This window comes from Chamaea fasciata, unplaced genomic scaffold (genome assembly GCF_029207755.1).
Source record: "Chamaea fasciata isolate MVZ Bird 193981 ecotype frontalis unplaced genomic scaffold, bChaFas1.0.hap1 SCAF_6, whole genome shotgun sequence".
Classification (NCBI taxonomy): Eukaryota; Metazoa; Chordata; class Aves; order Passeriformes; family Sylviidae; genus Chamaea; species Chamaea fasciata.
The window spans coordinates 12,012,179-12,038,961 of record NW_027094091.1 but is presented as its reverse complement, the minus strand read 5'-3'; the positions used below and the strand labels follow the sequence as shown (position 1 = coordinate 12,038,961).

General features: G+C 38.6%; 2 protein-coding genes across 9 annotated transcripts in view; both read right to left on the bottom strand.

Moving 5' to 3' along the window:
- Positions 1-12,856, bottom strand: part of CUNH4orf50 (chromosome unknown C4orf50 homolog) — an 85,391-nt gene extending 72,535 nt beyond the window's left edge. For all 4 annotated transcript variants that reach the window (XM_066185432.1, XM_066185435.1, XM_066185434.1 and 1 more), the window contains exons 1-5: positions 10,950-12,856; positions 8,116-8,267; positions 6,686-6,824; positions 4,450-5,154; positions 592-706 (exon numbers count right to left, since the gene is read on the bottom strand). In XM_066185432.1, the coding sequence (XP_066041529.1) occupies positions 592-706; positions 4,450-5,154; positions 6,686-6,824; positions 8,116-8,267; positions 10,950-11,024 (1,186 nt within the window). In that variant the 5' untranslated portion in view covers positions 11,025-12,856. The remainder of the gene's footprint in view (positions 1-591; positions 707-4,449; positions 5,155-6,685; positions 6,825-8,115; positions 8,268-10,949) is intronic.
- Positions 12,857-12,930: 74 nt separating this feature from the next.
- The window catches only part of JAKMIP1 (janus kinase and microtubule interacting protein 1), a 144,986-nt gene continuing 131,133 nt past the window's right edge, over positions 12,931-26,783 (bottom strand). For 3 of the 5 annotated variants that reach the window (XM_066185436.1, XM_066185440.1, XM_066185441.1), the window contains 2 exons: positions 18,150-18,215; positions 15,346-15,442 (listed from right to left, as the gene is read on the bottom strand). In XM_066185436.1, coding sequence (XP_066041533.1) covers positions 15,353-15,442; positions 18,150-18,215 — 156 coding nt within the window. In that variant the 3' untranslated portion in view covers positions 15,346-15,352. Of the gene's footprint in view, positions 12,992-15,345; positions 15,474-18,149; positions 18,216-26,783 lie in introns of those variants that run through there. The other 2 variants (XM_066185437.1, XM_066185439.1) reach the window with 2 other exon arrangements.

Here is a 26,783-nt window from a genome sequence, read left to right as displayed (position 1 = left end):
GATACAGATACAAGCATGATGTTAAACATGAAAATGAGCTTCATGTAAACGCCATGAATACTAAGGCCTAAAACAAAGTGTATTTGGGGTTCATGATTTCCAGTTCCCAAAGCATTTAGAAATGGAAAATTTCATTACAGTAAGCAGGTGAAAACTTCTGGATTAAACTTACAGGTTAAAATTACTCAGTGCAGGTCTGCATTTACATACACTAAAATTTGCGGTAAAATTCCCATTAATTTATCTTGGAAGAATTTACCTGATATAATCTGCCAAGAAAAGAGTTTTCACATTGTTTAGTCTGAAGACCCGAAATCTGTCTGCTGCATGGCATTCCCAAATACTATACTTCATCCAGGACATACAAAGCTCTCACCTCTGTAGTTTCTTGAAAGTTCTAGGATTTCTTGTGAAAGCTCATGTCTGAATAGTGGCAAACAGTTATAATTTCACCTTCCCCAGATACAGTTCACAGATTCGGAGGATTTTTAAAGGATTTAAACCTTCTAAGTCATACACACCCCATGAATGAAATCATCTTCACTTTAATGGCACAGAAATGAAAGTAAAAAATTAAATTTCTTTGCATACCAGACTCTTTATCATGTAGCAGCACAACTGGAGTTTGAGTAGCTCTGCTTCTGACTGAATCCAAGACTAATCTCCATTTCAGATTCTGAACTTCATCCTGAATTAGATCTCCATTCTTAATGGGAAAAGGGGGAGGAGAAGAAAAAAACCCCACAGTTTATATATATATATATATGATATTTGCGATACAAAAACTAGGCATATCAATTTCCTTTGCTATTTTACATTCAAAAGATCCATTATTTCACTATAACTTCTATTATTTCATACAATTTTCTTATTTCAACATTTCCCAGTAAGTATTGTAATTGTAAACTTTCCTCGAGTTTTCCCTTCATACTTTACAAAGCATTAAGGAAGAAAATCTGAGTCATAAACATGTAATATGTCAGATCACAGGTGAAACAGTGAAAAAATTACATGGTCACCAACAAAGATAAAAGAAAGTCCAGTCAAGGAGGGAATAAGACTAACAGTTCAGTACCCAGCTACAAAGACAATTGTTCCTAGGTTGGAAGAACTCAAAGTAGAGTAATCATTCTGAAGAAAATTTTGTTTTTCCATTGATAATTTAATTGCAAATTTCATATTCTGTTCTTGAGATTTATCTTAAGTCCCTGACTGAATTTGAAAATTTTGACACTTCCTGACGGAAAGCAGATACCCATGTTGCTTGATAACAGCAGATCACATTTCACATGCACTCTGCTCATTTACAGTGAACAGAAGAATCAGATTTGATTGTCTCAACAAAACAGATCATTGAGACAGTAACCAAAACAGCTACACCACAGAAACCAACACAGGCACTTTTGTCTTCCTGTACTGCTGTGCAGCAAATGCCAGCAGAAAATAAACCTGGTCCCTTTGCACTGAGCTGCAATTTTAAAATTACATATGGATGGGAAAGGCAATGACTTCCAAAATTTCAGTTTCTAGTGAGTCAGAAAAGGCTGCTGATTTTCCACAGGATCACCAGTGAAAATAATTTTTATTTCAATCCAAGTCAGCCGCCTCATTGTGCTCTACTAAAAGATCTTGACTGCGAGGCACAAGTTAAGTGGAAACCACAACACTTCCAAGATTTCTTCCCTTATTTTCTCAGTAATATCAACTAATAGAATGGTTCGGGGGTTGAAAGGTACCTTAAAGGTAATCTAGTTTCAACTCCCCTGCCATGAGCAGAGACACCTTCCACTAGACCAGGTTGCTCAGGCCCCATCCGACCTGATCTTGAACACCCCCAGGGGTAGGGCATCAACAACCCCTCTGGGCAGCCTGTTTGAAACTAATGCCAATTCCTTGAAACACAACCATTCCTTTCCTGCGCTTTTTCATTTATTTCTTTACAGGTATCAACTCTTGATTAATATGTGGGTACTGTCAAAAGAAAGTTACACAAAGTGATATGTAAAATCCAAGGCTTGGGTGGCAGAACAGCACACTGAGAAATCAAGGCCTCAGCTCATGTGAAAACTGCAGAAAGATGCATTGCTTGGTTTTTTCATACTTTTCCCCTCACCTTCAACAAACCCCCTAATGCTCACATCAAGAAACTGGTAAGTCAACACACAGCCACATGTAACAAGCTGCCTTTTTGGTGTATGTTCATTTCTCATTCAGGCATATACTGCAACTGAAATATTGCAGACAGGATGCTGATACTCAGTTTGGAAATCCAAATTTTCTACAAGATCTACGTGACTACATTCCACCATAAGATGCAGTTCACCTCTTGGTGCTCAGTCTCTAATTCAATCTTGTATCGCACACAATTTCTCATTTTTATAGCTGTTGATGGAGTATGATGAGCTCAAATAGGATTTTTCTTGTAACTATTTTGGCTTAAATACTATAAGATCAAGGTGATGACACTGAGAAACTCTATTAAAATACATGCTGGTAAAACTCCAGATAAGGGGGAAAAACCCTCTTCAGTTTTACAGAAAAACACCAGATGTCTCCCTCCTCCTTTTATCATTGATACTGATTTTTTTTCTCCCTGCCATCTCAAGTCATTTTCTACTAGAAAAAATGCAAGTGTACTTGTAGTACCAAAATAGGAGGAAGAGACAACCAGAAATGCAGAAGGCACAAGATCTGATGCTGCTGATGCTATACACAGCATTTAAAGAACACTAACCACTCTGTAGCAAAGTAAACACAAATTATGGCCTGTTCATTTATACCAAAGACTGGGTAACTGAGACCCCAACCTCCTATGACACCAGAAATGTAAATTAATACTTAAAAAAGAAATGGTTGGAAAATTTCATGTAGAGGAAAAAATAGGCTTTTATTAGGGTACAGCATAGAAAGATTCCTGTTTCTTGAAGGCTTCTTGGATTGCTCTTAGGCAATTAGTCAGTTGTGTATCTTGCCTCCACATCTTTAAAAAACTCAACTTTTTTTTTCTCCTTTTCTCAAGTTTATCAAACCAATGGTAATTCTTCCCTACTTCTTCTCTGGCTCTGAAAGCCCTTACTCCTCTTGATTTTAGCAGGGCAGTACCCTCATTGTGCATTTCTTTGTTGTATCTGTTTACAACTCAGTGCAAGCCCCTCAAGAAGTATCTTGACATATTTTTAAACCGTATTTTTCATTCACAAGGAAAAGTGTATACATTAGTTAAATTAACTATAGCAATGGCTCAGGGTAAGGAGTCGGTCTTTCTGCAACTTTGGGGCAGCTACACAGACAGGTGGGGTGAGGTGCAGCTTTTGAGCTCTCCACAGAGGTCACCCACATGCTGCTGGTTACTGCAGGATTATCTCACCACTCTCTCACAGAGACAACCTCCTGGAGCTCACTGCTTGGGACTGTAGAAACACTAATGGTATAAAATCACCAGGCCTGTAAAAGTGCATTCAACTACCAGGTAAAAAAAAGTCTACATTTCCTCTAGCTTTATGGGTACAACATCCTTTCTAGCTTCTCCCAGTTCTGGAAGTGCTCACAGTCTGACTGACCTCCAACATGAGGTTTTATTCACGTCCATTACCTCTTGGTTAACTGCAGTTAAAATCAGGAGAGTTCTTGGGATATCAGGTCACAATCTGAGTAAGTGTGAGGCATAGCTGATCTCGCTTTAAATAAAGCCTCAATTTAAAAAAAAAAAAAACAAACCTGCACCTCAGTGCATGAAGAATAAAACTTTGTTTGAGTCCACTCCGTGAAAAGAATTGTTCCTTGTCAGCAAAATGAATTGGCAGAAGCTGAATGCCATATTAGACAGCACGAGCAGAGCTTTCCCATGCAGTGCTGGAGTGAAGTGCTTGAAGCAAACAAGTCCTATTCAGGGTATTCAGGGCATATCACAATGCTACAGAGCCACAAACCACTGACTATCTCAGCTCACTCCTGGTCACGAATGCTGCATCCATCTTCCCTTGTTTACCATCACCCAGAAAACCTCATAGACATAACTTATTGCCAAGAGTGTTTTTTGCTCCAGCATTTGGGCATGAATAACATGCAAAAACTCATCCAACCATATGTGTCCTCCCCATTGAAGGGTGCCCTCAAGGCAAGTCTCGGAAGTTCTTCTGGGCTCTACTTTTAGTGCCAACTGAGACCCTTTGCCGTGAGCACGTCACTTCAAAGGTTAACTAAAAAAGGTTTGTTGAGTGTCCTTAATGTGCACCTAACAAACGCTCTGAGGCAATGAAGCTCCAACTACTGATTCTACTGGGTGTGAAAGAGACACTGGAAAGTACTAATGAATAAAGAATAACAAGAAAAAAAAATCAGGCAGGATAAAGCCTCACACTTGTATCTTGACTGTACCTCTAATGACAAGTGTAATCCAGGGTGATACAAAGATGAAAACTTACTATATTGTGCATTATTTTTACTTACCAGTTGACTTGCCAGGTTAACACTGTTGTCCCCATCCACCAATCTTGTAAGTTCTGAGTCTTTCTCTTCCTTCTTTTTTAATTTCACAGTACTTTGATCTTTTAAAGTTCTCTTATCATCTAAAAGCTCTTCCACATTTCCCTGTGGTTTGATTTCAGATAATAAACTAGAGACCTGATGGTGAGATTCTTCCAATCTTGTTCTGAGAAAGTCTTCAGTGTTCTGAGAGCACTGCAGTTCAGTCAGCAGGTCTGCCTGTTCTCCTCTAGTGTCCTCTTCTTTTTCCCTCAAGAACTTCAGGTTTTGCTCGAATTCCTTGAGATGGCTTTTCACATCATGCTCCACATTTTCAATACAAGTCTTCCACTGCATTTCTTCCCCACCAGGGTGTTCATAGCCCTGAGTCCCACTGCACACTGAGTGCAGCTTCTGCTGGAGGTGCTGTACCATTCCCTTTTCTAACTCAGATGTCAAAAGAGCAATATGAGCATTAAGATCTAGGACTTGCTTTTCCAGCCTAGATACCTCACCCTGAAGGTAACAGTCCCTTTTCCTCAGTACTGCTGTCTGTTGTCTCTGCCTTTGTTTGTAGTGCTCAAAATATTCTGACTGGCTTTTTATTTCATCTTCTTTTGTCTTCAGCTGCTCCTGAAGCCAATGCAATTTTTCCTTGTGCTTCTTCTCTGACTTCTTTTGGTTTTCAACCTATCATTTCAGTGAGATGTACAGTTAACACCTTAATATGAAAGCTCTTCTTCCCTTAAAATTTTTCTTAATTTAGTGCCCTTGTTTTCGAAAACTCAAGAATGACATCAGTAGAATTTTTTTAAAAGCCAGTAAAATACTGCATTTGGAGTAAAAATGACCTATTTTGTCATTTCAGCCAACACCAAAACATCTCATTAGGAAAAAAACAAAACAAACTTATCCACATCTGCTAATACATGATATACAGGAACTTTTCAATCACATTTTTGCATGTTCTACAGTAGATATTAAACCAGTATTAAACCAAAAATAAACCTTAGAACTATTAAACCAAAATAAACCTTAGAACTGTAATTCATATATCCAGCTCTGATTTATACAGTAACAGATCCTTAACACTGACAGTACTGTAGCACTGGAGTGTTTCAGGCAGAGAAGCAGTGGTTCTGTTACAGAAAACAGGACACACACTTTCCAGAGCCCAGGATTTTTTCCTTTGCTCTTCACCATACCTGTCATCTCTCAGCTCCTCTTATGAGCCTCCTGAAAAAGGAGAAAGGAACAGATGCCTTTTGAAACAGTTTGAGAGAGACTTTGGTATTTTCCTTTGCACTACAGTGTGTTTGAACACAGAGACTTAGAGGTGAAAGATGCCACTGAAAGGCAGAAGAGGCTTTCATGAGTCCCATACTGCCCCTGCTTTGAGCAGAGCAAGAGCCACCAGCATCACAGGGACATTGCAGCCACTTTGAAGCAAAGACTGAAGGCACAGAGACATGAAGGAATGATTTGTTTTTTCAAGGACTTCTTCAGATCAATCCTTTTGATTGTCAGTACTTTCCTGTCTGAGGCATTCACTGGCAAGGACTGGTCAGAAGGAACACTAGGCTGAAAAGTCAGGTAGATGTGGGCTAATTTTTTTTTTATTGTTAAATCTTGATGGGAATATATTTCTAAGCTTCCCAAGTCTTGAAAAACACATATCACTTTTAATTACAAAAGAGGAAACTATTCTTCATTTTCTTGAATCTTGTCACACAGTACTAGTGTCCTGTTAGAGTATTCAACTCTGACCTAAAATGCTGAGAAAATGAAAGTATATCTTATGATAAACGGAATCAAATGACATTTTTTTAGTGAAGACTGCTCCTGAAATACTTTCAGTCCTTCTCCATTTTGATGAATCCATTGAATGAGCAAACTAGGTAAAAATGCATGTTGTTTGGGGCTAGAAAGATAAAGTCTGACCTAAGGAGTACACTGTGTGGGTCCTAGGGAGAAAGTAGAAGGGGGAGCATAAATTTGATCAAGGGCCTGAATGAGAGAAATAACAGCAGTGCTGTCAAAAATAAGAGAAATAGAAAGCTCAGAGAAAAAAAATGCAAAAATTCTTCTGATTTCTTTGGTAGATAAAGGGAAAGGCTGAGGTCCTTTATTGCTTAAAAAAAGGTCACTGGAGATGAGCTTGACTTAAATTACTACCACAAAGAGGAAATAAACTAGGTCATTTGCAACTATATCCTCTCACCAAGTTGATCAGGTCCTCCTGAATGTCTCGCAGTTTCCCTTTAATGCGCACATTGGCATTTTCAACCTGGTCCAGCTTCACAGAAAGTTGATCAGTCATCACAAGAAGTGTTTTGTGGGACAGCTCCAGCTCTTTCATCCTGTGATAATGAGAATAAACATTTCTACTAAGTAAATACCACAATACAGTTCCACATGGATAAGCAGTCACAAGCAATCCATCAATTTATCTTTATTTTTGTATTTGTCTCCCAAAAATAAAATAGTAATAAATTTTTGATCACTAATACAACAAACAATTCTTAACAAGCCTACTGGGGTTTGCACATTGTGCAGGAGAGCGTCAAAATTGTTAAATCTAACACCTTTCTGCTGGGTTAATAAGAATACTAAAAGTAAACACATTTACAAGATTTTGTTCAATGGAGTTTGGCATGAAGTAACAACTTACCATAAAGACAACCACAACACTTCAGTCTCTGCATGTACCTGATCACAGGATTATGGTAGGTTCACAGTCAGTGAATTCAATTTTTATGACAGTAGATGCTTCTCATCAAAATTAACATTACAAGCAACCTACAAGTACCTATGTTTTAGGGGTTGAAGTGAAAACATCTTACTTGTAACAGGCCTTCAGTGGGTACTAAAACCTACAGTGCATAATTGTATTGACTTTGTCCACAAAGATGGGTTTTGACAAAAAAGAAGGTTTGCTTTGCCTGTTGCTAGTAAAATGGTAGTATAAAATTACGAAGCGTGATATAAAAATTTGTTTAAACGATTAAATATTATTTTGAAAAAGCCCATTATAAAAATATTTCTGACAAAAATCCTTGATGAGTTCAAAGCAATTAAAAATTATACAAATAAGTGTTTGAATGTCATTTATATTTCCTATCCTTTTTATCTTTGACATCCTTTAGAACAGTGCTGTTGCTGACTATCAATACCTTATTATTCTAGTCAAATGTATAATTAATGCTTAATGGTACCTTCATCTACTGTAATGATAAGCATTAACACAGTAAATTAGATGAAGCTTTCTGAAACAAGGAACTTTTTTTACAACACAAAATTCCAAATTAATTCTTTTTTTAAAAGGAAAGGAATATACTTTACAAACAGAATTTACACCATATGAATATTAAAGAATGAAACATCCTGAGAAAGTTGCCTGGTTATTTGCAACAATATGTTAGACTATACTGTAAAACTTAAATAATAATTCTTAAAAAAATTATTATTGCATTTCTATTCTGACAGCTATACAAAAACACACGTGCATCTTCTCCAACACTCTAAAACCACAGAAAGTCTTTCTTTTTGCTGGTTCTGCATGTATCATTTGACAACCAGTACACAGGGAAAAGTGAAGAGTGCATTTGTCACATAACAATAGATTTTAGTGCAAACCCCCCTTTCGTTTACCTATTTCTTAGGATGGAATCTGACGCCATGTAGTCCTCTAGAACACCTTTTAGTTTTTGCTCTGACTTTTCCAGCTCTTTTATTCTCAGGTTCAAATTCTCTTCTCCAGCGCTGTTTACTTTTTCATCAGGTGTGCCTGCATCTTCTAATTCCTGGAAAATCCAGGAAGTAGCAACTTTAACAGTGAAATTCAGGATAGCAAATCCTTCATTACTGGGCATTCTAATACAGTAACAAAATTCTTGTTCTCTTCCAGATGGAGGATCCATGATGAAAAAAAGCTTAAATTAGCTTCCCAATGTACCACAGTTTAAGCATGCAATAACAGAGTCTAAGCCTCTGATGATCAAATGAACAGTCCTTCTTGATTCTGAACATATTTATTATTTATGAGAAAGTTTCATCTCATTAGCCCAATTAGCTTGTATGGAGTTGCTGTTCACAACATGAGATCCCCATAAAAGATTCATTTAGGCTAATTAATAAAAGAATTAGGTATCAAAGTTTTGAAGAGAATAATTTTCTACTAAATATGGGAGTTTATAAAACTGAATGTGTTTATTTTGGATAAATGTATTACATTATTATTGTTTCAAGACAGAAGACTAAAAAAGAGGCATTCAAAAGGCATTCTATAACTATTACAGAGAAAACATTCCATTTATTTATTGCTATTTTGGAATTCTGCATGCAGTATTTTACTTATATCTACTTCATCTCTGACAGGTCATGAAACCATAGCTGAAAGAAATTTTCAAAATTGGGCTTGAGAAGGCAAGCTAAGGTTGGTTCTTTTCTTCTGCCTCTTTTAGAGATCATAGATCTAAAAATTCTTCAGAAACTCACTTCAGTAAGTATAGTCCTATAACTGTGTCCTGGTTTCTGCTGAGACAGAGATAATTTTCTCCTTAGAAGCTGGCACACCACTGTGTTTTGCATTTAGGATGAGAATAATGTTGATAACACTGATGTTTTGGCTGCTGCTCAGCAGTGCTCACCCTACGTCAAGGACTCTTCAGTGGCTCATGTCTGCCAGTGAGGAGCTGCACAAGGAGCTGGGAGGGAGCACAGCTGGGACATCTGATCCAAACTGTCCAAAGGGATATTCCACACCACAGAGCTTCCTCCTCACTATATAAATGGAAGGGAATTACCCAGAAAGGGGCTGATTGCCGTTCAGGAACTGGCTGGCCCATTGGTCAGTAGGTGGTGGGAAACTGTAGTGCAAAGCACACTTGATTGTCTTGAGTCCTGTTAAATTCTCTCTCTCTCTCTCTTTCTCTCTCCTTATAATTACAATTATTAGCTTATTATTATGGTAATATTTTGTCTCAATTATTAAACTGTTTGTTTCTCCAACTCAAGAGATCTACCTTTTCTTTCTGATTATCCTCCCCACTGGTGGAGGGAGAGTGTGGGGGGAGCAAGGGAGTGGCTGCACAGTGCCTGGCTGTCAGCTGGGTTAAACCTCAACCAGCTGGCACCTGTGAAATCCCTTTGATTTTGCTACATTTGTGTTGATTTGGAATTGGATCTATAACTGGAATTCAACCACAGAGTTTGGATTTATTACAAGGGAAATAATGCAATTACTTTTTTTTTTTTTTTTAGAAAAATGCTGAATCTACAGTGCAAAGAAGAAGATGAAAGTAACTTTTTTGATACTGCAGAAAAGAAAATGGCACTAAATCAGTGCAAAAGATTAAAAACACCAGTTCTTTTCATCACCTCATGTTTTGATGTTTTCTGGTATGCTGTTCACACTTTCAGTCAATTACATAGAGTTTGTTACAATTTTGGTCAATAGTATCAATTCACAGGCCCAATGTCAGCCACACAAGGACCTAGAGTTGAAATGATTCAGCCGCTCCTGGACCCCTTAAAAAGCCAGGATACTTAAAAGTGCAAAAGACATCAAAGAATAAATCCATGTGGACAGCAAGGTTCACAGCTCTTTGTGATATCAAGCCCAGTCCCTTCTCAGAGACCATGCATCCCTGAGACATGTTAACATAATTATTGCTCTCCCCTGGATGGTATAATTTCCCAAACGGAATTTCCCAAATAATTTCCCAAATCTTCAATTTAGAGTTCCTCAAGACATGAGTATTTTGTCTGCACTTGTTATTTGTAAATGGAATAGACATCCTATTCTGTGACAATGGTTATCCCTGAACAGCACTGCAAAATGTACATGTAATAATAGTTACATTAGAACATTGTTACTTTTCTCATTAATAATTTACAGTGGAAGCCAAATTAATATCATTTGCAACTGTAGCATGAAACCAGGAAAGCTGTTACAACTGACACAAGCAATGACAAACTTACAGTTTCCTTCTTCACTTTTACAGCTGGGACAGATGGTTTGAAAGCTGTGTCACAAAAAGGAAAAATCATCTTGTATGGACTGAATCACAGAATAATAAAATCACTAAGGGCGGAAAAAACCTCTAAGGCCACCAAGACCAATCACTAACCCAGCACTGCCAAGTCCTGCATTAAACCATGTCTCCAAGTGCCACATCCACACGTTTGAACATTTCCAGGGATGGTGATTCGACCAGCTCCCTGGACAGCCTTTTCCAAAGCCTGAACACCCTGTTACCCATTCCCAACTCTACAGTAAACACCAATATACAACAGATAGTCAAACTGTAATGATCCATTTTCCAAAAGTACAAATCCTGCTAGCTCAGTGCAGAAAAAATCCATCATAAATGCAATAGAAAAGGTCAGCCCAACCAGCCAGTTTTTCTGAGAAAACTGTCACATGTAAATGACAATGTAATAAGAAAACACATTACAAAATAAGGGAATGAAACTGTTCATACCTTCTCTGCTTTCTTTGTAAGACCCTCTCCTGTCTGTGCAGTGCGCTTATCGTGGCAGCCACGTGCTCCGACCATCCCATGTTTGTGCTCGTAATCCCATATTCAAAATAGTGATGAGCAGATCTGCGTCTGTGAGAAGTGTTTCTTTGCCAAGTGAATCCTTGTTCCTTCATTGGCACCAGGTTTATTATCTCAAGCTCTGTTTACCTCCTGTTGTAGTCCTTTGCTTCTGTGATGCCAGAACTCTCTCTTGCAGTGAAGGCCTTATTTTTCCACATTCTGCCACCACACTGCTAAAAGCCTTAACTAAAACATGAAAATTTTCTATTTGAAAACACATTCTCTAAATGCTTGTTCCTTTTGAACAATATATTGTGAGCAACACATTCTTTGGGGGATCGAGATTCCAGGCTTTTGCATGATTCTTGTTTCTAAGGTAAATTGTGCTTTCTACCGGAGTTATTCTGACCCTGACGTCAGCCACAGTTTGCCGCGTGTGACTGAATTAATCTTGTGGAGTGTCTCAGCTCCTTCTGCAGGTAAATGCTTTTGTCCAGTGATTTTTTTGTGCAGAGTACTTCTCTTCAGAGCCTGGTAATTATCTGAGAAAACAGGCTGCTTCTGAGGCTGATTCCTGCGCCTTCAACAGCTTTCTCTGTCCTTCCTTAGTTGTTCACTGCCTTATGCTATTTTTGTCAATCATAATTTCTACTTCATGTGATGTATTATTGTAACGAGCTTATTCATGTTGGAGTTCAGTGTGTCCATGGGGGCAGACTTGTTTCTTTGTGCCTTTCTACAGAAACACCACTTTCAAGAAAATGTGAGGGAGGAGAAAGTTATCTTCTAATATTGTGCTCTTAATGTTTTCATCTTGCCTCAACATTTCAGAAATAATTAAAATTAACTATTTCTTCATATTGCCTTTCCAGTTCTGAAGCATTGATTTGATTTTCCCTCTTTGAAGAAGTAATATTTCTTATTTTCCAACCATTCTCTTAAAAAGGTCTTTGCAACTTCCATTTTTTCAGTGTGTGCTTCACCCCAAATTTTTCTTGCAGTTCAGGTGGTCAGTGACTGTTCATCTATCTCTGCTGTTGATGTTGTACAATTTCTGCTTCCTGGTAGCAAATGACGTTTTGTTATTTCACCTGAGAGGATGCCATGATTTCCAAATATTCATGTTCAACTACTACTCTGCTTATCACATTTATCTCCATGCTCATTTCTCCAAGTCCTTCTTTCTTCTTGAAGAGATTACTGAGCACAGCACATCATGCATTCACTTTTCCAGACCTCTCAGGCCACCATGGAATCTGTCATTTTCCCAGTCCTGTCCTTGCAAGACACTGTCGTACTTTTCAAGAAACATTCAAAGAAACATACTTCCCACACAGTTCTCGCCCACTTTAAAGCTTTCATGCTTCAATCTACCATCTTGCCTTTCTCCAAAACCCTTCCTTTCTGCACCTGTGGATTTCCAACTTAGGAATTTAACATGAATTCTACCACTGCAGGGTTGTAAATGTTTATTTGTTTCCAACTTTGAACAGTTTGCTTCCTGTCAGCTATTTACTATAGACAACTTAATGTCAAACACTTAGCTTTTTTAATATAGATATTAAAAAGGAGATCTTGTGTTTCTTGGGTGAAATGCAAACCACATTTGTTGAAAGCATGCAGTATGGAGACAAAAATCTCAGTACTGTAAGAAAACCATTTGGTAGATAACAGTTCACATAGCAGCCAGTAATTGCACTTGTATTTTTTCTGCTGTTTGGTTGGTGTGAGCGTGTAAGTCCTGTTTACGTTTCTTTTTTCAGTGTTTATGATGTGCTGGTCCTTATTTGATTGTGAAATCATTCCAGCTTGAAGCCATATCTTTTAAGAAATCTCTAATTTTAAGTTCAAATATTTTGCAGCTTCAAGTATTATGCAAACTGCTTTATGAAAAAATGCACCAATTTAAAGCTGCTTAATAAATGTTTTCTGTATTTTTGCACGTGGACTCAGCTTTTCACTCCATAGGTTCTCTTAATAGCCTGTAAACAAAACAAAAACCAAAACGGAAAACAAAAACAACAAAGAAAAGAAAGAGTCTGCTGAGCTTTAGATAAAAAATATCACTTTAGAAATATGTATTGGTATCAAACCCTAAATTCATGGACAGCACAGTGCCTTTCTGAATGTTTTATTTTACCTTCAGAATAACTAGAACCAAAATTACTATCACTAGATCACCTGATTTGTCTTGAAGTAGTTAACAGCATTGAAAAGTCCAACTATAATTAAGTATCTTAAACCTCGCTTTTCTGTGTTAGTTTAATCAGAGACAGATTCACCTCTGGCAAGATGAATTAAAGGACATTGCCCTTCACACCAGCACCACAATGTGATGTGCACTCCTAGGAATGTCAAAAGCTGAGTAGTTATGCAGCTACATAGTCATTACCCCTGTGTTATCTCCTCAAAATGCTTGTCACCAAGCCTGAATTTAATTACTTAAGTACATACTGTAAACAGGAAGAGTAGCACATTATATCAGCACAATGCATTTTCTGGAGACTATTAACATTTGCAATTTCTTTTAACTTATTTTTCCTCTTTTAATCCAAGAGGAACTCAGAATACTATCAGGTAATATAAGCATGGAAATCTATAGCTCCCTTGAATGCACAGTATGTCAAAATGTTTTAATGGAATTTTAAAAATTCTGGTGATTTCACTGTTTATTGAATGTTTATAAAGCATCTCTAGACTTGGCCAGTATAACTTTCAACATATTTAAAAACAAATATATGCATCCAGATGTTAGCACCTCTAACTGGGACTGGTATAAAAACCTGGATGAAATTCCAAGGACAGTAGTTTGCTGACTCTTAACATTACTCTTTCAAAGTTATCTTAACCAAAATAGCATCTGTCTTATCTGATCTAATCCAATAATTCACTTCAAACTGTGGAAAGGTGAATAGTTTACCACAAGGCTTCACCTTTCTTCAAACACCTCTCTATAAGCACATGCTTGATTTTTTACAAAATAAAGGAAATTTCAGAAGAAATCCTGAAAGCACTGAAAAATATTGCCCAATTTCAACTACTTTTCAACTTCTAATAATCAAAAGAAAGCTCCTGCACTTTTAAGAAAACAATAATACCTGAGAATTACATTCCACCCATCTGCATCTGTTGCCATTTTATTGAAAAGCATACACAGCAATGCTTGTGATGAAAGCCCAGAGCAAATTGCAAAGAGCATCAACAGAAGGATGAAAACAGAACATACTGGACCTGAATAAACCCTAGAAAGAGCCCATAATAATACAGGTCTGATTTCCCAAAAGTACTTTAGATCTGGGCAGAAGAAAGTGTTTCACACTAATAATATTGTTTCATGCTAATAACAAGGTAACTATTGTCATCATTCTTTTTCATCATACAGTACTGATAGCAGCTTCAAAGATGTTGAATAAAGTCCCATTATAAAGAGATTCCCTGAAGATAATTCACAGCAGATTACAAAGAGGAAAAAGCTTGGAAACTTTGTAAAGGTAAAAGTATTGCGTATTATTAGGTTAAAAACAAACAAAAAAACCCCAACAACAGAAAGAATACAAATACTGTATTTTATTAGTTATGTACTAACAAACACTTAGGCTGTTCAGTTTCCTTCCTGAAAGGAAATGTGGAACTTGCATTGCTCCAGGGAAGAGGACTGGGACCGATTTTCTAAATTGCATTTCCCTCTTGTTCTCTGTCAAAGGTGAGTACAGGAACTTCAGCTCCTGCTACAGCTGAGCAGGAGAAATTCACTGCCTTTTGCATTGAGCTGAAAGGATCAGGACACTCTGCAAGGACAGTGAGAATGATGGCAATGCCTCAAGGGAGAGGCATGGAGGTTTTTTTATCCTCACCCTTTCCATGTTGTGTCACTCACATTACAACCTTCAAATTGCCTCATAAAAGGGAAAAATTGTTATCATTTCCGAAGTTATTTCATGGCCTCAAGGATCTGGAGGAAGTAAAATCAAGTCCTTATTTTGCATGGGCGGTTATGCTCACAGGGCTTCTTAGAAAGCAAAACTTAAGCCAAACATTTTTTGCCAGCTCTCCATCCAGCATGACAGAGGGCAGGAGCTGACAGCAACAGCTGAACTTTCAGACAAAATGTACCTGCTCTGCAAGAATGGAAAACACTCACTGCAGTTAAGGCAGTCAGTATCTTTGAATACAAGATCATTTCTCGTTAAAAACCCAATTCTAGACTTCCTGCAGAAATCTAGGATGGAAAGTATCCAAGCTAGACTTCATAGATGACTCTTCCTCTCTGTGCAGGTAAAAACCATTATGCCCTTCCTCATGGTTTCAGAGTCTTACAAACAATTCCCAAAACATGGCAAAATCTAGGAGTTGAAAATTGAGTTCAAAGAAATATAAAGAATACCAACCACACGTCTTGGTTCAGTTGTGTCATCAAGGCCACAGAATGAATGCTAGTGAAAAAAACAAAAAAAGGAACAAAAACTATAACACAAGATCAAAAGAAAATGAGGAGAAAAGAAAAGAAAGAAGATATAAGATATGTAATATGAAATCCAGTGACATTACAGCAGTTATTCTTACATCATTAATTGATCTGAAAGAAAGACACAGTATACCAATCTTACTCTAAAAAGCAGTAAAAAAATCAGTATTTGAGGGCAGTTTTACAATGGCAAAATCTGTGTATTTTTTGTTTCATATATATTAGGCTTGGCTTTGTAATTTACTTAAAGAAATAATTATAATTACATACACTAAAGCTTTCCTGAGCCAAGACTTACCAAGCCAAGGGCTTAACCTAAATGCAACTGAAATAGCAGAGAATCAGCTATGAAAAGAGAAGATCATGTATAAACAGCATTTGTTCCTAATATATCAGCTCACAGATTAAAACTAAGATTTTATGTCATTCTTCTGTGTAGTCTCTAGAAACAGGACAGTTTGCTGAACAATCTGAAGGGCAGATATAATGTAATCTTGATGTTCTGATTTGACAGAATTTTACATGAAACTTTAAAACTGAATCCACTCCTGAAGGAAAATGAAAAGTCAAACTCATGACACAGTAACTATAAGTGGCCTTAGCTACCACAAGCAATGAGCTCAGCTAAAAATGCTGCTGTTCCTTCAAAAGCATTAGACTTCTCTCCATAAGAAATTACTGTGTTCAGTATCAGTAGCATGTAGGTGTCAGTCTGTACCCTTTAACACATTAAACCTTCGGAAGAACAATGAGGAAAAATTACATCATTCATTGATCCCCTGACAACCCAATCTTCCTTTGGGCCATCAGAATGGGATTTAAACCTAGGGAAAAAATAATTCAAATGTAACAGGGACAGAAGGAAGCCCTCCACCCACCCAGAACTGAAGGTTAATAGAAAGAGATGAAGCTTTTTTGAGGTCTCTTGCTAATGTAACATTAAAGCAAAGAGGATGTTAATCATTTTAACTCATTACCAGCTTTCTGCTAAGCTTGTGATTAAGCTCCTTCTTTTCCAGTGCTTTTCCGCATCCATCCGGCTGATGGATGAACCAGCAGAGATAATGCTATTTTCTATTTCCAAAATTACCAGTCTGGCTAATCCTATACCTGCTCTGTAAACTGTAATGGCAATGCCTTAAAGGCTTACATTTTGGCAATAGCAACACCTAGAGATGTTGAATTTTTAGAATAGGTGGACAGTAATATTTGAAATAATTAATATGTACAAGTATTGTCTATCTCTCAATATTTCTCTGCTTTGAGGAGTTAAGCGTAGCACCTTAGACATCACTGGCTGCTAGGCAGGAACAGCTTCAGGGGTAGACGTGGTCAGGGGCAGAAGAGGGCAAAGGCAGCAAAAGAACCCTTTTAAGGGTGAAGAGTGCCTGTGTTTCTCTGCTAGTGCAAACATGGACACTGCCCTCCCAAAGAACACAGCCAGAGCAGCCCCAGCCACGTCATTGTGGGGGTGACATAAAGCAACAATTAGCAACAGCACCAGACAGCCCAGCTCCTGCAGGCTCTTCCCCTGGCTCCTCCACAAACCCAGACAGACATCACAGTCTGAAATGTGCAGGACAAGGTACAGCTGAAGGGAGACAACTACTGTGGGAACAGAAGGGGCCAAGAAGATGTTGAGGGATTTGGAGTAGTTGCAAGAACGGCAACTGGGAGGACTGCCACATCCTGAAAGCAGATGAAGGCATGCTGAGATCAGAGGAGGGTGAGGAAGAAATTGTTCCACACTCAGTGAGCTGCTCCCCAAAGCCTCTCTCTGCTCTGCAAACCCCACTGACCCCTTTCAACTCCCTCCAGAGTCCTGCAAAAGCCTCCCTTTTGCCCTTTTACCCCATTCTCGTGCCAAGAGAAGAAAAACAATGATTCACAACTCCACTAACATCTCCATTCAGCCCATGAGCAGGTTTATGTAGGATTACACAGCCATAAATGCTGAAGAAAATGAACCTGGGATGTGACTCATGTTGGGGTTTAGGCACTGGATCAGCAAAAGTAACATGACTAAAACACTCTGCTGGGGCCTAGAGAAAGACCCATTGGCAGTCCATCCTCTGCAGAGCAGCCTAAACTCCACAGACCTGGGAAAAACCTGAGCCCACAGTCCACGAACCTTGTGCCATCCCTTGCCTGGGAACCACAGTGACACAAATTCATTTGCTGTCTGAAGCCTTGATCAGAGCTGATTCTTCCAAAAAAAAAAAAACTGGATCCATTGTATTAACTTGTTTCTATATTGAAACGAGAAATACTCCTTAACTGTAGTGTTTCATAGGCACTTCATTAATTTTTTTTTATTTTTCAGTACTAGGAAGTTTTGCAAAGCAATGCTATCCAAAGAACAGGGCTGAGCTAACCAATTTTTTCAGAGACAAATCTCCACTCTTTCTTGATTTAAACCACAGCAAATCCTCCTCCTTCTAGTCTAGAGTCTCTCCAGACTCCTTGATTCCTTCCTGTAATTGAGAGAAATCCCGGATAGGAAATAATTTTGAGCAGATTAGGGCCAGAGCTGCATTTCATGCAGCAATGACTCAAACTCAGATTTTATCTTGTCTTAAAATAGATTTTGTGATGTTAGGTTAACATCAGTGCAACAGAGAGAAACAATTTTGTATGGAAAAAAATCCATTGGTACTGCCCAGACATAAATTTACCTTTTCCTCAATTTCTTTAAGTTGCCTCTTTTGAAGTTCTATTTTATCTTCTAGATCTCGAATTCGCTGGAACAGAAAAAGCAAAATAGACGTTATTATATCTAATTTGAAAAGTAGATGAATCAAAAATATAACAAATAGGTTAAAAATAAAGAGAACAAATGCCCATTATTAATGTAACACTTCCTTTACAGTTATACTAGGCATGTCCATGGCAGAATTTTCCACGTTTCCATGAAATCATAGCGTTTCAAACAAGCTGCATGTTCAGAACATCATGTTTACTACCAGAAAGTCTACACATCACCACTCATTAATCATAATTTTAACATATACACACAGACAATTCCATTTTGCACCAAAATTCTTTTTCTGCGCAACTGCCTGTTTTTCTCCTTACCCAGACAGTCAGCAGATTACACTACCACATTTCCTTTTAACTTTTATTTTTTGTTCCTATAAAACTTAACCATGTCATAACAACTAACACAGTCAGGCTATACCAGAGAAAAGAGAACACACAGATTTTCAGTTTATCACAAAGATACCATCCAGAGACTCAGCTCTGTCCTATTATCAGTCACCTCCCACCAGAGCCAGATGGAATGTTTCCTTCACTGTACCTCCCCATATTTTCAAGGATTTTTCTTGTTCAGTTTCACAAAGATTCTTCAAAAACATGACTGCTATGACTGCTTCTGGGTCCAGGTCCACATATCTTATTCTTTTCTGTATCACATATCCCTTTTTTCCTTTCTGTAAGCTACACTTCTTTTTTCTTTTTTTTTCTTTTTTTTTTTTTTTTGATGTTGAGGGTCTTATACAATTTAGATGCATTTTACTACACTTTCAGTATATTTTGCTTGTAACGATAAAGTAGGTTCTAAGTTATTTTTTCTGTAGGCAAAAACCTGAAATCTACTAACAGTCACTGGTGATCAAGAAACAGCTTCATACAATGAGATTTTTGGGGGGGTTAACTACCCACTCTCAGCCTTGCCTACAACAGCTAGGGGTGTTAACAGTTCCTGAACTTAGAAAGACAAATTATCATCTCCTTTAACGTGGATGGCATAGGTAAATAAAGTTAATTCTGATGCTTCTGCCTCACTCCCGAATTATTTTATGACTCTCAAATTGATGTGAAGAATAGTATCTTTTTCAAAACAACATCCAGTCCTTATTTACAAACTGTGTGTATCGACTGATGCTGGTAGTTGCCTAGCTGCATTCAGCTCTAAGACCTCAAATAGGGGTAAATGCTCCACACTCATTATAGCCCAGGACACCTGCAGCAAGGCAGCAGCTGATCCAATGACCAGACTGGTTCAGAGAAACACAAAGCTTGGCTTGAAAATCACAAATCTAACCTGGAACTATTCCAAAAAAGAGGTACACACAACTCTGCAGTTCACTTTTCCTAGGGCATACTCCTCCACACAAATACTGAAGACAGGCCACAAGCAAAAAAACTTTGTTATCGTTGCTCCTGTTTCAAAATGGAAGATTTTGCTTAAAGACTGTTTTGAATATTACACATTCAGTGTAAGTCAACTAAAATCTCGACTGTATCATACTGCAGTGCTCAAAGATTTCCCCAGATAATACACAAACCAGCACAAACCAGATTATCCTCATGTGACATAAGTGAATGCACCTTTGCTGACAATCACAAATGCCCCAAGCACGGCTGTATTATTTTCACTTTTCCTCTATTACATTTGAATTGATTTATAGTTCATCTACACCCTGTTCAAGGCAAGGCCAGCTCTCAAGTGATCATCTTCATATACTCCATGTACCAGGAATGTTACAATCACTGTAAAAAGCCACGGGATCAGAAGCAGGCAGAATCATCCCCAAGATCTCTAATCCATTAGGTTAGACTCCTGTTTCTCTCCTACTCACTACAGTTATGCTGATTCCTACTTACAACCACATCCCAGATCTGACTAACAGACTTCATTTCTCTGGGGGATTTGCTATGCTCTGAGGTAAAATTTGCCCGTAGTGAGATAAGTGGAAAGAAGCAATTTTTAAAAATATAATTTTCATCTTCAAGGTTTATCATGCAAAGGTATTTTTCAATAACTCCTGAGAGTTTGCCTTTAGAAAAAAAAAAAAAAAAAGAAAAGAAAAAAGCCACCGAACATCTGGTGGTTTTCTCACCTCAGGGTTTAGAGCAAGTGTTCTTCTCCAAAAGAACAAGTTAATTAGGATAAGATGGCATTTTTAGGATTTGGGAATTCTGTTAAGCAAGTGAAAATCGAGATGTTATTATTCCCTTATGAATTTTTAATCTTTTCAAGATTATAGCTATCCAGCTATTTTCTCCAGCTATTCAGAACAGTTCTAAAAAAAGGGCTGAGGCTTCCATTTTCCAATTCCCTCCCATAATAACTGTTAAATTTTGGGAGATGAAAGATAGAGAATAGTTTTAAGGTGCAGAAACATATACCTTTTAAAAATTCACTTAAAATAGAAAGACAACCTACCAGCTGAAAGGGAATACACAAAGGATTGAATTTCTTAGCAGTGCAAATCTACAAAAAAACCTCAAAACAACTAGATTGTTAACAGTAAAGCAGACTTGCTGGTTTTGGTTGGGGTAGAGTTAACTTTCTTCACAGTGGCTGGTATGGGGCTGTGTTTTGGACTTGTGCTGAACACAAGGTTGATAACACAGAGATGTTTTTGTTATTGCTGAGCAGAGCTTACACAGAGCCAAGGCCTTTTCTGCTTTTCACACTCCACTCCGGCAGGGAAGTTGGAGGTGAATGGGAGGCTGGGAGGAGACACAGCCAGGACAGGTGACCCAAACTGACCAAAGAGATATTCCAGATGGTGTGACATCATGCTCAGTATATCAAGTGGGAGGAAGGTGGAAAGAGGGGGACAATTGGAATGGTGGCATTTGTCTTCCCAAGTCCCCATTCACACGATGGGCCCTGCTCTCCTGGAGATGGATGAACACCTGCCTGCCCGTGGGAAGTGGTGAATTAATAATGTCTTGTTTTGTTTGGCTTCTCCGTGCATCTTTGCTTTCCCTATCAAACTGTCCTTATCTCAACACTTGAATTTTCTAGTTTACTCCTCCAATTCTTTCCTGATCCTGCTGGGGAGGGAGGGAGGGAGGGGCTGTGTGGGGCCTGGCTGCCAGAGGGGGTGAAACCACAGCAGTTCTGTTTGGTGCCCAGTGTGGGGCCCAAAGGGTTCAGGATAACAACAGATTTGACTGGGTTGTACTAGATTGAACTTACAGCTCTTAGCGCTGCTCAGCCAGGAACCAGCAGGCTCCTGTTCGGGCCACGGGGCTTGATTACCTGATTGTGTATTAGAATTTACTGCTCAGTAGTGGCCACTTCTTGCTTTCCGTGCTTGCTGTGATGCTGTGCTGCTTATCACCTCACTGAATTGTGCCTGTGATCGTTCTGATAGCAGCCATGGGCAGGGCCTGGGCTGGCAGGCGGCCGGGGCACTGCTGCTGCACTGCACAGGGTGGATCCAGCCAGCAGGGCAGACACCCATGTGTGTGAGTTGTACTCAGAGCTCCTACAGACTTGTCGCTGAAGGGTAATATGCTGAAGGCAGGCGACTGTCTAAACACCTTGTATTCCTCCCATATGAGTGGAAATCACAGTGACAGAGTACTTCTGCTGCAAATGAGTACAATTTTGTAACTAATTTCTTTGCTGCAGAAATTAAAGAGTTCAAATCTAGACAGGTCAAAAAAAATTTTTAAAATACAGTCTTGGGCTGGAATTGTTCATCAGGTATCAAAGCTTGGGGCTGTTTGCTCCTAGTTGTTTACTAGCTTTCCCCTGGAGGATTATCCAGGAGGATGAAGTGGGTGTAGCTGTTCCCATGAATATCCTCTGATTGCTCAGGGACAGCACTGGAAGATAACCAGCATGGTTCAGCTGTATATATATCCTAAAAAATCTGATATAATCATTTGTTTCCATTTAACTGTAGAGAAAGCCTTAAAAATATATACGTGTAGATGCAATATATTGGCTGGAAAAAACCCCAGTAGATTTACCCTTGCATAGAGTATTTAACACACAAAAAGAATAATTCTCCCTTATCGTACCTATCTGCTTTTACTGCATTATCTTGATCACAAAGACAACAATTTCCAAAATAAAACTTAAAAAAATACATGTAAGATAAGTAATCGTAGCTGTAACAAAAAAGTATCTTCTAGAAGAAGCAAGACCTGTTCATCAGTCAATAGCTATATTTAATTAGTGAGAAGGAAATTACACAAAAGTTAGAGATACCAATTAAGACCAAGGCAGGACTGTTTGAGATTCAGTATAAGCCTTTACATCTTAATCTACTGTTCCTTTCATTTGCAAGAATTACCAATCAAGAAGATGTGGACTCACTCTCAGATTTCAACACTTGATTAGATGCTTTCAGTATATTCTGATTTGTTGATGTTTTTGAAAGTGTGACTGTGACAACAAATCATGCAGAACTATTTCATTTTTATCATGGAATTCTACATACTTTTATGCTTCAGGGTATAAATTGATGATCATTAAGTGGAGCTTCTCCTGCTATGTGGTATAGAGTTGTAACAACTGTGCTATAAAAGATGCATTCAGCTTTACCCGTGACATGACTTGCAGGAACCTTGCAAATCCAGTATAATTCAACAGCACAAAAAAATGTGAGAAAGCAACATAATTTACTCTATTTTGCACTCAGAAAAAGAAGGCCACAGGCTGTTCTCCTCTTTATTTCCCTTTTGAAAAAGAGAGGGATAGAAGATACGGATAGGCAACCTGAATTCAGCACAGTGTTTGTGTTTCCTTTAGAGTCACTAGCTTGGTCACAGTCAGAGCCAGGATTAGGGACAATGTAGAGCAGTGCTCTGCTGGGTTCTAGCAACTCCTGTGTTCCTGCAGTTAATAGCTGCCCCTCAGTCACAGGAGTGCACCTTTTTTGGGTCTGACAGGATTCATGAGTAGTCAAATCATGGGGCCATACAATGGAGTTACTGTAGAAAAACAGCCATAGCCAGGCAAAAACAGAGCAATGGGAATGCAGCCGTGGAAGAGAGAAGTTTAAACATAAGAGATGGATTCCTAACACTGTTCACCTTGCCTGTATTCAAAACCAACCTGCCAAAATAATTAATACTTATTTGTCATTGATTTTTTTATACAACACCAAATAAAATCTCAGCACAGAAGCTCTTGATAACAGATGGTGTCTTTGCAAATACTCCCTGCATGGAGCTTCCCCAACTTCCCGAAGAAGGCTGGACCACCCCCATTTCAGTACGGCAGGCACCTACTCGATAAATAAATCGTTCTTCCACTAGCGATGAAGTTTGCAGCCCCTTCTGAGCGCGTGCTCCCAGCAGCCCTGGGGCACAGGGCGTTCCCTGTGCCGAGCTAGCAGCAGATGGCTCTGCTGGCCAGGCTGTGCTCAACAGCAGCCGCAGCTCTGCCAGGAGCGCGGCTCAGCTCACGGAGCCGCTCACGTTGCCAGACGTTCACAGAAAAATAGATGCTCAAGATGCCTTACTTATTACTTAGTTGCGATGTGAACAGACTTTTAAGTTCCATTAGAAAAATCTTCTTAAGAGTGGTTACACATGCAGCATTTACACAAAGGTAGGAGGCACAGATGAAACTGCCTAAAAATGTCAACAATTAAGTAAGGGAGAGCACATCCAGAAGGGTCAGGCAGCTGAAGTACACATTTCCTTCGGAAGTCTGTAATGCAAAGACAGGCAAAGACTGCCCCTAATGTGGCAGGCACTAGATATGACATTATGTTACTAACAATCACAAAAGGGATGTTTGCCACCAGTCAACTACAGTTATGTAAATTAAATGTTCACTGACTGCAGGCCTCTTAATTAAATATTCCTGGAGAGGTCCCAAACACAAAGGGCTGTCCAACTGCCCCAAAAGCAAGAAATTTGACATTTTTTTCAGCAGAAGATTCCTAATGTGCAGAAGATTCCTCATAAATGCTCATAACCCTCCATTTCCTTTCAATTCATGGTGGAAACTTCATTTTTCTGGGAAACGGGATCCACTTCTTGAAGTGCAGTGACTCACTTAAGCAATTCTCTTTGGTAAACTTGGATGACAAGTGCCTTCCAGTGCTGTCAGGGAAACTAAGATAAGTCAGCTCTTCCTTTCTCAAGTAGCAGAGGACTGAGACACCAAGATGGGACTACAAATTCCTACTCCCAGCAGGTCTGACCTTCCTACAGAGTGTGTGTGTCTAAGTTTGCTAGAAGCATTGCTTTATAGGCAGTGTTGTACCTGAACTGCCTTGGTGGGACCAATTCAGGTATCTCTGCACCTACAGCTCAATATTCCCAATAGCTGCAAGATTTCCAGCAGCCTTGTGCAAGGGAGGAATGACAATCATCAGTCTGCATCCAAACTAAGCAAGAGGCCAGATAACCCTGGATGCAGATTGATGATTGTCATTACTCCCTTGTACAAGGATGCAACATAAATGATAAAATAGTATTTAAAACTGAATTGAAGACAAATACACAATGAAATCATATTACTACCCTTCCAGTAAAAAAACAGCCTGGTATTGATTTCAAAAGGCAAATTTGTGTAATTTGTAGCATGCTTTGGTTCCTGCAGCTATACTGCAACCTTAAGGTGGCAAGCCACATCTCTGAGAAGTCTGAGGAACCCAAGTTTAGGCAAAATACAAGCAGCATGATGGTGGATGTGTGCCTGAAAATATTACTCTACTTTCACTAATAAGGACATTTGAATAACACAGGCTTAGAAGACTCAGCTTGTGGTTTAGTCAAAATGACAATATCGCTCCATTAAAAAAAAAAGGTTGATGGCATTCCCACACCAAACACATGAAGTATGAGTGCCCAGCATATTTTTTAATAGCAATCTATCTATATTAAGTACCATTCCCATTAATGTTGTGCCCCTCGTAAAGGATCACTGAAATAAATGGAAATCCTTAGGCTGAGCTCAGTGAGCCCTGGATTGCAGTCTCAGAGCTATCATTTTTATACTGGAGGCAACATTTCAGCACAGTAATGATTTCTCATAAATTTGAGAGTTAGACATGGGAGGAACCTCAGCTATACAAAGAAGGAAAATTGATCTGAGATGTACAGAAGTGCCCCACTGCACTTAAATGCCAGGTCCAGATTCCCTCCCCTAAGCAGCCAAAATGTGTGCACTTCCTCATTTGATTAAACTTGTCTTTCAAGCTATCTCAACTCTGATGAGAAATGGACTGTATCACTCTACAATTACATGGTGCCTTTCACAGATTCTGTTTTGTTTTGTTTTTTTACTTGATATCCCAGCTGCCTCTTTAGTCGCAAACATAGACTGAGAATTTCTGCATTTTCTCTCTATTGGGCAGCGATGCAGGCTAGATGAAGTAGACTTTTTCATCCAAGCCTTCTGTCCTCTCCAACTCACCCACAGCATTAGTCATTCACAGTCCTGAACCAACATCTTGGATGGCTTCAAATCCTCAAGCAGCTTTGTGAAATGGGGAAAAAAATCTAACAGGAAAAGAACTTCTGGGACAAATTTCATCTTTCAGACAAACTGCAGAACTGATGTTCTTGCTCCCTAAATAATTAAGTAAAGAGCCCATGCATATAAATGTACAGTTTTACAGACAGCAACACCAATTCAATTAATCTAGCTGCAAAATATGCTCCTTGCCATGCTATTGTACCTGTGAAAATAAAGGAATGTATACTAATGTAAATTTCTAAGGGGTGAGAAATCACCTTAACAGTTCCTGTGACACACTCTTATTGGATTTACATTCACCAGCAGATCCAAGAAAACAATTTGATAATTTTAGCACAAAGCAGACAAAGAAGGATTTGCTAAGCTGCTTAGAGCCTGGCCCTGAAATGTTGGAAAGGTTCAGGTTAATATACATTCACAGGATAGGCATTATGGACAGACTATGTCTGACATGAACCATGTTTTGGATCTCTGAAGCCATCTTACGATCAAGAAGGTATCTCATTTTACAGCAAAATTTAGCATGAGAAATATTTTATCAGTCTGACAGAGGGAAGAATCAATATTGTTTTATTATATCATTATTTGAAGAAGATTCACATCACTGTTAAGACACAGGTATGTAAGACCTTCAGTAGTGTGAACAGCATAACTATGTTATGTGTATAAATTTAAAAAAAGATTAATATAAACTGACTTGCCTTTAGCTATAATTCAAATCACTAAAGTGATGGATAAACATTCTTTTCTTGGGCTGTTTTGAAATCTCATGCATTTTAACAGCTGTTTAAAAGCCTGTAGTGTTTTAAAAATACAATTTGCATAGGCAATTGTCACATGCATTACTCTAGCTGTTGGATCTGCTACTGGAAGGGATGTGTATTCAGAAATCCAAATGTTCCCTTTAATCTCATATTCCTAGAATGTGATTTTACGTAATGGTCATAAGGAAACAAAAATGCCACTGCAACAGCATTAGCTTCAGCTGGTTTTGTTGACATCCTATTTTACTTCATGAATGAAAACTTAATGTAAATTTCAGCCAGTTGCATATGATAATAATAGATCATTTTGGATGGACTGTACCTCTCTGATTCTTACCATAATTTTGTTTGCACAGCAG